This window comes from Theropithecus gelada, chromosome 3 (genome assembly GCF_003255815.1).
Source record: "Theropithecus gelada isolate Dixy chromosome 3, Tgel_1.0, whole genome shotgun sequence".
Lineage (NCBI taxonomy): Eukaryota > Metazoa > Chordata > Mammalia > Primates > Cercopithecidae > Theropithecus > Theropithecus gelada.
Genome location: NC_037670.1, coordinates 88,183,480 through 88,195,895, shown reverse-complemented (window position 1 = coordinate 88,195,895; position 12,416 = coordinate 88,183,480). Strand labels below are relative to the sequence as shown.

Genomic DNA, 12,416 nt, shown 5'->3' with positions numbered 1-12,416 from the left:
TTAAAAAATGTTAAGTTTAAAACTCTAGTCTGCAATATAAAGAATAAAAAATTAAAGTCACTCCCCCTCCTACCTGACACACATGCACACCTCTTATTCTCACTCTATGTTTCTCTCTCACCTACCCCTTCCCACTCCGCTACACTCAGCCCAACCCCACCTCCCTACTCAGAGATAAGAGTTGTTAATAGTTTCTTATGTCTCTTTCTAGTCATTTCACTATGCCTTAAATACAAATATATATAAGGTAATGGGTTTTCTGTTTTTGTTGTTTCTTTTTACAAAAATGGAAAAATTCTACATAGATTCTTCAGGGATTTTATTAAATAGTACTGTTTCTTGAAGATCTTTTTATGGTTAGTTACTGTAGAGCTTTTTTTTCTTTGTAATTGTTATATAGTACTTTATAGTATGAATATATATTCATTTAACCACTCTCCAATAAATCAACATTAAGGTTATTTCTACTTCTTCGGTATTAACAGAATTCTACAATTAACATAAAAAGAGTTTACATCACTTTTGATGAGTTTTAGATCATTGTTTTATACTTTCGTTTCTTCAAGAGGAACAGACTGAATTTAGAACAAAATAAATGGATCACTATTTTAAGAAAGTACTATATGGAATGAGAATGACAGAATGGAGATAGATATTAAATTATGTCCTTTAATCCATAGAACAAGTGCAAACAGCCTTTGATTTATACTAAAGGGTAGCAGAATTCTAGTTCTAATATTGTATAAATTGGCTTATTATAATTCTTTTACACAGGCACTGAAAGTATTGAGGACGTCAGAGTTTATGCCCTATGTGGTATTTATTGCGGCTCCAGAGCTAGAGACATTGCGTGCCATGCACAAGGCTGTGGTGGATGCAGGAATCACTACCAAGCTTCTGACCGTGAGCTAACCATATGATTTTCCTTCTAAAATCTTTCCTTTTCTTTTGAGCATGTTTAACTCTTATCTAATTTATTTTTATGTATTTATTTTTGAGGCAGAGTCTTGCCTTCTTGCCCAGGCTGGAATGCGTTGACACGATCTAAGCTCACTGCAACCTCACCCTCCCAGATTAAAGCGATTCTCCTGCCTCAGCCTCCCAAGTAGCTGGGATTACAGGCGTGTGCCACCAGGCCCAGCTAATTTTTGTATTTTTAGTAGAGACGGGGTTTCCCTGTGTTGGCCAGACTGGTCTCGAACTCCTGACCTCGAACTCCTGATCTGCCCACCTTGGCCTCCCAAAGTGCTGGGATTACAGGCGGGAGCCACCATGCCTGGCCAACTCTTAGCTAATTATGCTATGAAATAAACATGCTATATAAGGTGCTACAGAATAAAAATTAATTAGATGTAGTTAGGATCTGGAACGGTATTCTTTTACTTGAAAATCATTGTATACTTTATCTTAAAAGTTTAGTTCCCCTTTGTAAAATGAAATGGACCAATATTAAAATACGCATATTAATTGAACGCCTTCATTTTACTAGTGGGGTGACTGGGCTCCAAGATCATTAACAGGCATGTTTATTATATGGTTTATCATTGGTAAAGTCAGGTGTTCTGATGTTTAGTTTCTATTACATGTTTTTTCCTTTTTTTCCTCTCTCCTTTTTCACTTATGGAAATTCAAAAATCTATGCAAAAAAGGGGAAATAGGAGCCCTTATGCCCATCACCTAGCTTGAATAATCATGGCAATTTCTTGTTTTAATTAGACCCCTCCCCACTTCCTCCTCTCCTTGAATTATTTTGAAGCAAATCTTTGATATCATGTCATCCATAAATATCTCAATATTTATATCTAAAAGATAAAGACATTTAAAACATACCATTAATACAACAAAAATTAATAAGCAGTATCTTACTGTCATCTACATGCAGTCTATATTTGAGTTTCTCCAAGGTTTTGTTGTGTTGTTTTTTTTTAACAGTTGATTTGTTCAAATCAGTATTCAAACAAGATCAACACATTGAAATTACTTCTTGTCACCTAAATCTTTTTCCCAGCTTAATTGAGGTATAATTGATGCACAGTAAGCTGTACGTACCTAACGTGCCCAGCTTGATCAATTTGGCCATATATTTGTACTCATGAAAGCCATTACAACCAAAATAATGAACATGTCCATCATCTCCACACATTTCCCTGTGTAACCTGCTCCCTGCACCCTTCCTCCCACCACTCTCACCGTTTCCCCCCACTGTACTTGGTTATATGCCATGAAATCAGGTAGTAGTAGTTTTCTTTGTTCTTTTTCAAGTTGATCCATGTCTCTGCTTTCTGAATGTATGAAACATGGTAAGTGTTTAATGTCTTTGCAGATTCTAACATGTGAGTCAGTTCTGGATTGGTTTTGATTGAATGATTTTTCTCATTATTATGGGTATATCTTCCTGCTTCTTTGCAATCCTGGTAACTTTTTTGGATGCCAGACATTGTGAGCTTTGTTCTAGGATGCAGTTATTTGGAAATAGTTTGTTTTTTTCAGGTCTCACTTTTTAAATGTGTTGGGTAAGACCCAAGCAGTTCTTATTTTAGGGCCAGTTATTCCCCACAAATAAGGCAAGACCTATTTGGTACTCCTACCACAGGGCCTGTGAGTCATGAGGTTTTCTGTTCTGGCTAAGGGGGAATAGGTGCCATCCCTGGGTACCTCTAATCCTTTCTGGTGGTTCTTTCTCAGCTTCAGGTCGTACCCATGTGCAGGTTGGTACTCAGCTGAATGCTGGACAAGGACCTTCTACAAATCTCCAAAGTCTGTCTGTGCTGCTCTTCCCCTCCAGCGTTCTGTCCTGCAAACTCTTGCCACCTGGGTCTCCCTGGGCTCAGCTCTGTCTTCAACTCAGAGTCCTGTAGGCTCCTCTGGGCTCACTCTCTCTATCCTACTACCCATAAATTCTTTCAAGCCAGTAAACTGGAGTAATCATAGGACTCACTTCATTTGTTTTCTATCTTTCTGTGATCTGTTTTTAATATCTTGATGTATAGTATCTTAAAAACTGTTTCATACATTTTGTCCATAAATTAATTGTTAGGTGGGAGAGGTAGTCTGGTGCCTGTTATTCCACCTTGGCTAGAAGCAGATGTCCCTTTAGTACCTTTTAATCTGTAAATTCTCACTGCCACCGTCCCTCCCCTCTCTTTTCACATTGTTTTAGTTGTTTAAAAAAAAAAAAAAAAAAAAAAAGGTAGGTCATTTATCCTACAGCATGTTCCATAATCTGGATTTTACCCATTCTGCCCCCATTGTATCATTTTCCTCTATCCCTTCTATTTCCTGTAAACTGATAGGTCGATCTAGAGGGTTGATCAGACACAGATTCAGGTTTTGGTTGGTGGTTGGTTGGTTTTTGCAAGAATAATTCATAGGTGGTACTTGTTTTATTACATCATGAGGCATACGTCAGGCTTTTTGTCATGAGATTAATCAGTGGGGTCAGAAGTTGTTAGCCTGATCTATAAAGTTCCTCAGTAACTCTTTACCTAATGGTTTTAGCAAACTTTATTGATCTTTGCCTTGGATAAGTTATTTTTTTAGGGATGGCAAAGTGGTAGTATTCTAAGTTTGTCATTCCTTCTATGTTTATAAAATAGAATTCTTAAAAAGAACTTTTCCTCATCAAGTAGTTGATTATTCTGAGGTACGGTTGATACAGGAAAGGCAGGATACATCTTTGATACTATCCTTTGTAGGTCAGCTTTCAGAATAATGAGTTTATTCCCCAAGAGCCTCTAGAGGTTACAGGTGACCAGCTGAGATTGGCTTTGTTTTTTCAATTTCTTGAGCACATGTGTTCAAACTTATTTGATGTGCTTTATTCTGTTGCAGTGATTATTCTTATTGGTGCTAAGATTGTCCCATCATTGACCAATAGGAGCTTATTCTAGTTGGCCCTTGAGACCTTTTTTTTTTAAATGACCCTGATAGTCTTGGGTAGCTTCCTTGCTATCTGGTAGAACAAATGTTCCAGGCTCATCTTGTGTATTTTCTGTTCTAGGCCAGGAACCAGCCATTTTTCCAAGATACTCTGGTTTCTTTTAGGGTAAATAGTGTTTTAAGACCATAATACTCACAGCGCCCATTGTCACAGAGTTGCTCACTGCTTCTTGCTAGACCTTTTTATGTGGACAGTGCTAGCATATATGCTTTTCTGTTTGTATGTTTGAAGGAAAATATATCATGAATTTATTCTGATATTTTCCAATCAAATTCAAGATCACAGGATTTTTATTTAACTTATTTTATCTTATATGCCTAATTCCTTTCTCTTATGCTGAATATCCCAGTTCTCATAAACACTGGAAATGTTAGAATTAGAATATCATATAATTGCTCATTTGCTTTATTCCACAGTACAAATACAACATTCTGGGAATAAGTGTATCAACACAACCACCACTAGTATCATTACTGTGAACAGTCCCCCCAGCTCCCCACCTAGTTCTTTCTGTCTTTAGAATATATCCCACTAAGTATATACAGTCAGATCACTGTGTTTTGTTTTTTTGTTTTTTTCTGTCACCAGGCTGGAGTGCAGTGGTGCAATCTCGGCTTACTGCAACCTCTGCCTCCCGAGTTCAAGCCATTCTCCTGCCTCAGCCTCCCGGGTAGCTGGGACTACAGGCACGTGCCACCACGCCCAGCTAACTTTTGTATTTTTAGTAGAGATGGTGTTTCACCCTGTTGGCCAGGAAGATCACTATGTTTTAAAGTCACTTGAAGTACCTTATCTCTGTGTATTTAGTTCGGTTATTCTTTTTAATGTTTAAATTATTGTGTCTTCAGCTAGTAGGAGCCTATTCAACTTGAATTCTGAGTCTTTTTAACACGATTCTAGTAGTGTTTGATAATTCCTTGCTTTCTGATATGACAAGATGCTCCAGATTATTCTACATTTCCTGGCCCAGACCTGGAACCAGCCATCCAGAAGCCCTTGTTTCTTTTAGTGGGAGATAGCATTTAAAGACAATTCAGACAGTAAGGGTATGCATTAAACTCAGTTGGACGTTGTTTTTAGACCTTTTCAGTAACCAGAGGTAGGAAATAAATTTTTTGTTTTTAGAAAACATATACATCATTTGTTCAATTTGAAAGCTTCAAATGAAATTTTACATTCTTCTTCCTTAGCTTTATATTTGCCTGTTTTCCCTCTTATCCTGAAAACCTTGATTTGTGATTATATTAACATCATTTCTTTTCTTACATGTATATAAATACAAGTACATGCACATATGTAATTTCTGAGTAATATCTGTATTAACAATATGATTAGTGAAAAGATTTAAGTTTCAGTCTTTTATTTATTGTTCTTAGGCTATATACCACTAGATTTTTTTTTTCCTTCAACTTTTGTTTTGAGTTCCAGGGTACATGTACAGGATGTGCAGGCTTGTTACATAGGTGAACGTGTGCCATGGTGGTTTGCTGCACAGATCAACCCATCACCTACGTATTAAGCCCAGCATCCATTGGCTATTCTTCCTGATGCTCTCCCTTCCCTGTGCTCCTACCCTGACAGGCCCCAGTGTGTATTATTCCCACCATGTGTCCATGTGTTCTCATTGTACACCTCCCACTTATAACCCACTGGATACTATCTTCTTTTAAAGCCACTGAAATAATTCCTTGCTGCATGGTTAAACCACCAACTTGGAACACAGGCTTATTTGTTTTATTTGGCTTCTGATTTTTAAGAATGGCTTTTATTTGAATTTAAATTTTGTTGTATAATTCTGTACAACATTTTCATTGCTCCAACATAAATCTTAAAACAAATCCAGCTTTTCTGTTCCCTCTCCCTTTGTTTCCTCCCACTCACATTGGCTACCATTATTGCTAGCCATTTTACCATATTAGTTTCCAATATAAGCAAGTGTGCCTGTGTATCCTCCCCCCCTCCACCATTTTATACATAAATCATACCTTATGTACAAAATGTGCCTGCATTTTTCCCATATCATTATATCCTGGAGAACACTCGATAGCCAGAGAGAGAATCTTTATTTCCTGTTCCATCTGTATGGCATACTCCATTATTGTTAACAGGTTTTTTTTTTGTTTTTTGTTTTTTTTTTTTAACAAATCAAATTGCTAATGGCTATAATAGGCAAGAATTGCTTTCAAGTTGAACTGTGGCCTGTTTGCATATCTGTAATCAGAGATATTTTAGTTGTTTCAAACTCATTTAGAAATCTCAGTATTAGCTGAAATGTAAGTATTAGGGTCCTTCAGGCCTGGCAATGAATCCGCTTCTCTCTCTACACTTTCTACACAAATGATGTTGTTGGGTGCTTCCATCAACATCATTTACATTCGTGCCATTGTTATGCTAATGATTTATATACAGCTAGCCCAGACCTCAGAGCTCTGATTTGCATAACCAGTAGCCTGCTCTACATCTCCACTTGGATGTCTCACAAACATCTTAAGCTTACCATATTACAAAGTAGCACACTTTGTTTCCCCCAGAAATTATGCCCTCCCCACCCCTCCACTCTGTATCTCACACAGCCACCCATTTACCTTAGTTAGAAACCTAAGAGCAATTCATGACTCATTCATTTTCCTCCCTTTTCAAATCCTGGATGATGTAAAAAACTAATCCTGATTATTTTATCACCAAAATAAATTTCCAATCTGGTGTCATTTTCATCTCCTCTGTCACCATCATAATCTAGGCAGCCCTTTTCTCTGACCTGGATTCCTGCCATCAGTCTCCCTGCTTGCACTCGTGTCATGCCACATTTTCACTTGAGGCCCACAGAGGTCTTTCGATCACATAGGGGTCCTCCATGACCTACCTTGTTCCCTAGCCCTTCACCCATTCCAGTCTTCTTTCAGTATCTTGAACGTGCCAGGGTCGTTTCCTTCCTCTGGGTTTTGCCCTGCTGTTTCCTCTGCCTGGATGCTGACCTCCTTATTTTCATTTAGTTCTCAGCTTAACTGTCATTTACTACTCAGTCTCTTTCCAATCACTTTATCTAAAGTAGATCTCTTAAAATTCTTTGTGCCTGTTTTGTTTCTTTCATGATAGTTATCACAACTTGGAATTTTTTATATTTATTTCCTCTTTATCTCCTCCACTAAAGGATAGGAACCCTCTCTGTTATTCATTGTTATACCCACTGATTCTGAAACATAGTAGATACCTTAATAGGAACTCAATAAATATTTGTAGAATATATAGAAGTATAGTGAAAATCAAAACACCATCTTACAAAAAGCTTTACTCATGTAGAACCCATTGCTTATGTACTCCCCACATCATTCCACAATGACTAAAACTACTTTATGAAATAATGAACAGTGCCTGGACAAAAACATAAATAAACGTATGTGAGTATGTGTTTTGGTGGAGGATGGGCAGCATGTAAGGTTAATCTTCAAAAAACACTTCTAAGATTCTGTGATCTTATCTTAGAGAAAGGTAGCAAATTTGGCTTTGAGCTTAACAGCCACTACAAATTGAGTTCCATGATGTACATAGGCCATAAGATAGAAATCTTTCAAAAAGGATAATATAGTGGAGCTAGAAACCAGTCACCTATAGTAATTCTTTTGTTACTGTAGATTCACTACAGTATTATTCACTCCAAGATTATTGTCAGCAGTCTTTTAATTAGGAATTTTATCTTAGTATCAGTCAAACAGAAGATGCAGAATACTCATAAATGTAAACATGAGGATTGTTGGAAAGAATAAGACATGAACAGATGGCAGCGTTGTCTTTAACACTATATGGATTAGATTTTGAGGATTAATACCAGAATTACCAGAAATATATCTAACCTATTATATTCACTTCTAGTTGGAGTTTGAGCAAGTAAATATGCATTGTAATACAAACATTTCCTTTTAAAACTCTTCAACAGGACTCTGACTTAAAGAAAACAGTGGATGAAAGTGCGCGGATTCAGAGAGCATACAACCACTATTTTGATTTGATCATCATAAATGACAATCTAGACAAAGCCTTTGAAAAACTACAAACTGCCATAGAGAAACTGAGAATGGAACCACAGTGGGTCCCAATCAGCTGGGTTTACTGATGATTCAGTAAGGTTAACAATGAAAATTAAACTTTTAAAAAGTGACTGCAACAATTAAACCTTCTACTGAGAAAATGCATCACAGTTAGAAGATCATCTGCCAAGTCCGGGCGTTTTTATGGTGTAGATTGAAATAACAGTACACTGTTCTGAATTTTTATATAAATTGTGGTTGGGAAGGTGTACTAATATATAATTTATCTTAATTTTTCTAACTTTGTATGGATAATCTTTCTATTCATATCACATAAAGAAATGCGTTGAAGCATTTTGTATATGTTTTGATTTAGTACCCTTGCCTTTTTCATCAAAGGAGTTTTCAAATCATTCACTCTTAACATTGGTCTCACATTTTCACTGTGATAATGAATATTACTTGAAATAGTTTTGTAAAGCTGTCATTTAGTTCAGTATTGAAATAGTGAAGGATTAGTCTTAATAGAAGAAAATATAGTTATTGACCTTCCTTCTTATAAATTTCTTACAATAGCAGAATTTTAATGTCAGTGTTACAGCTAGTCTACTACCATCTAAATCTGACATCAAAAGTCTGATCAGTTTACATATTTTCATTATTTCAGAGATGTATGGCTATCCATTCTAATTTATACAGTTGCATTAGTTTCGTCTCTTCATTTCTATCTTTACTGAAAAATTGAAGAGCAATACCTTGCACTCTCTTATGAGGTTATTCTTTTTATTTGTTGCAGTGTTATGATACTAATTTAATGTGTACACAGTAAGCTCTGAGGCTGGAAGCAAGGTCATGCAGACTGAGAGAGTGCCTTATCCTGTAAATCCTTACAGCAAAATGACACTTGAAGAAAGCTTATTTTCACATGTAAAATTTTAACTGACAAAAGGAACCTACTACTTTAAATAATGTTTTTATTAGAACATGGTCAGCAAATGTATCATGCCTCTGCAAATTTTAGTGATGTTTAAAGATGCCTCTAAGTTTGCAGTTGTAGGTTTTTGTGAATAATCAATGTGCTTTTGGAAATGTGATGTGATCCTTAGGGTACCTGTTCTGTCTGTTGTGTTGAGAACCAAATCCATTGAACAACTTAAAAAATTGGGAAATAATTGTCAGCTGTTTTGTATACATACACACAAAATATATACATTATATAATATGTATATTATGTATTATATAATATATATTAAATGTTTTGTATATTTTTTACATATCTGTTAAGAAATGTACTTTGTTTTTTGTATGTTTGTTTGTTTGTTTTGAGATGGAGTCTGTCTCTGTCACCCATGCTGGAGTACAGTGGCATGATCTCAGCTCGCTGCAACCTCTGCCTACTGGGTTCATGTGATTCTCGTGCCTCAACTTCCCAAGTAGCTGGGATTACAGGTGCATGCCACCATACCCGGCTAATTTTTGTATTTTTAGTAGAGACGAGGTTTCACCATGTTGGCCAGGCTGGTGTCGAACTCCTGACCTCAAGTGATCTGCCCACCTTGGCCTCCCAAATGCTGGGATTACAGGCATGAGCCACCGCACCCAACCAAGAAATGTACTTTTTGTTTAATGATTACCAAAAGAAGTTGTCCTTTAGATGCATTGACTTATACAAATTCCCACATTCACCTCAGTTAATATCTTCCTTTAGGATTCTTGAATAGTAGAAATTCTTCCTAAAATATATTCAGAGATGCAACTCATTATTAAATTAAGGTAACCACATTCTGTATTGTTGCCAGCTTTTCATATAAACATTATTCACACTTTAAAGGATTAGGTGCTTAAATATTGATGGTCATCTTTGTCTAGTGTTAGGTGCCAGACACCTGGCTGCTGAATTTGTTTTTTCCCTCACCAAGGTTGTCATATGGAATGCCAGCTGGGAGAACTTTGAGGGATCTTTTTCACAATAAAACAAAACACCCAAGTTGTCATATTGCTAAAGTTGGAAATCTATAGGTTTTTCTTTTCTTTTTTTTTTTTTTTTTTTTTTTTTGATTCTAGATTTCATTGCCAGAATACAAATTCACGTTTCTTGTCCCAGGGCAGGGAATTGGTGACAAAATGGATTATACTATTTTAATAACTGTGGAAACTTTCAAACTACATGTATTTACACCAAATTCTTGGCTTCTCAAAGCAACATGAATTAAAGCACAGTGTCAAGGTGATGCCCTATGACTTAATGTTTTAACACACACTTGAAATTTTAAGAGAAATTTCAGTTCTGCACTCAGGAAATGTGCTGTATTCTCTAATGTACTTTCATGCTGCAGCATGGAGCCTCTTTAAACAGCTTTGGGATAATTATAGCAGCACAAGAAGTTTATCTGCCAAATATTTCAATCGTCTTGGTACAATAGATGACTTTTACATCATGTATATTGTTAGCCTTATGTGATATAAAATGTATTACTTAGAAAATATACTTAAAGGAATTATTTCTTATAAATGGTATTCATGATTGACTATTTAATTAATGCATATTAGATTTCTCCTAATATGAAATGATGCAGTTTAGTTCATTTCAGTCTAGATGCCAGTGCTAACACGAATACATTTAGATAAGTTCATTGTATCTCAATGAAGAATCATTGAACTTGAAACCCAAGTCCCATATGAATCTGCAGGAATGAGCAGTGCTCTGCTGGGGCAAGAAGCCCAGGGGTCCCAGGGTTCTTCCTAGGTATTGAGAGTATAGCTGTGATCAAGGAAATGTGAACTTCTCTTTTGGGAAGATCTGTAATAATTAGCTTTATGGAAGAGAAAATGGTTTAGAGTGATGTTGAGCAATTGTTAAGGGTTGAAATAGACACACACATGCATGTGCTTTTGGGAAACATGATGTGCCAGCACATTAATGTGCCTGAGGGCTCCTTGTGGATAGGTGAATGTCCACATTTCAGCACTCAGGGCATGACTGTACACAACTGAAGACTATATATGTATATTTTTTCATTTTCAAATGTACAAATACCCATAGAGGTGATATCCCTGGATAAGTCATTTAACCATAACTTACTGAAATAAATGTGATAGCCCTACAAAGTAGAATTTTCACCTTCATTACAGCCATGCCTTTATTATGCAGTCTCCATTTCTGTGTGGTATTTGGTAATATCACATGTCAGATACATCAGGAGTTTGTTTATTTTGGCTAACTCTAACTATACAATTGCTGAACATAGCTTTCTGAAATGGAAATTATATCAGAAACCCAGTATGCCTACAGCAGTAGTAGCCTAAACCCTAGATTCTAGAATCCGATAAATTTATAGTAGTTTTTAAGAAGTTTCCTTTAAAGCAACAAATAGATTATTAAGGCAAATTTAGATAATAACCCAAGTTAGCGATAAAACCATGTGACATTATAGATTATATCCAGATACTAACTGCTTTGACCATATCCCAATGACAATAAAAAATGATCCTTGCTTTAAAAATTATTAAATGGTACTTATTTTTCTGTATAACAAGTGTCATGATCCCAGTGATTGGAGTTGATTTTCAAGGTGGATAGCCATAGAGTTAGGTAAAATTATTTTGAATTGGCAAACTAAAGATAACAATTTTGAAAATTGCTGAAAATAATAATCTACTTACATTTTACTTTTGTAACTTCTGAAACAGTACTCCATTATCCAGAAATCACAGGCTAGAGAGCCAATAATTTTATAGTAATTAACCTTAACTAAACATGAAAAAGGCAATCCTGAAGTTTTATGTACATAGATAGCAGTTCATTTTTTAAATGTTTGAGTTGCCATATATTATGTATGTGTGTGTGTATATATATATACAGCTATGTGTATAATACGTAAAATTCTCCCAAAATATATGAATATAAAACTGAATGTATTCATTCATGTAATTATAACTAGCATTCTAAAATTTTTAATTACTCCCATTTCTTTGACATTCTGAAACTTTTTTTAGATTGTTTTTAAAGGCTCTGGTTCCACCTTGAATCTGATAATCTTTCTGAAAAATATATGAGAAACTCAGAAAGTAGTCATTATTATAATAAATTTAATTTTCTTAGGGAAAAAAGACAGGGTTCTGGATGGAAACCCCTTGGGAAATTCTTTTTTTTTTTTTTTTTTTTTTTTTTTTTTTTGTTTTGAGACGGAGTCTCGCTGTGTCACCCAGGCTGGAGTGCAGTGGCGCGATCTCGGCTCACTGCAAGCTCCGCCTCCCGGGTTTATGCCATTCTCCTGCCTCAGCCTCCGAGTAGCTGGGACTACAGGCGCCCGCCACCACGCCCGGCTAGTTTTTTGTATTTTTAGTAGAGACGGGGTTTCACCATGCTAGCCAGGATGGTCTCGATCTCCTGACCTCGTGATCCACCCGCCTCGGCCTCCCAAAGTGCTGGGATTACAGGGTTGAGCCAC

At 36.1% G+C, this 12,416-nt stretch overlaps 1 protein-coding gene across 3 annotated transcripts in view; it reads left to right on the top strand.

The window, feature by feature from the left end:
* MPP6 (membrane palmitoylated protein 6) overlaps nucleotides 1-11,471 on the top strand; it is a 106,139-nt gene extending 94,668 nt beyond the window's left edge. For 2 of the 3 annotated variants that reach the window (XM_025381188.1, XM_025381191.1), the window contains 2 exons: nucleotides 775-903; nucleotides 7,875-8,319. In XM_025381188.1, the coding sequence (XP_025236973.1) occupies nucleotides 775-903; nucleotides 7,875-8,051 (306 nt within the window). In that variant the 3' untranslated portion in view covers nucleotides 8,052-8,319. Of the gene's footprint in view, nucleotides 1-774; nucleotides 904-7,874 lie in introns of all 3 variants that reach the window. The other variant, XM_025381187.1, reaches the window with a different exon arrangement.
* The last annotated feature ends 945 nt before the right edge of the window (nucleotides 11,472-12,416 follow it).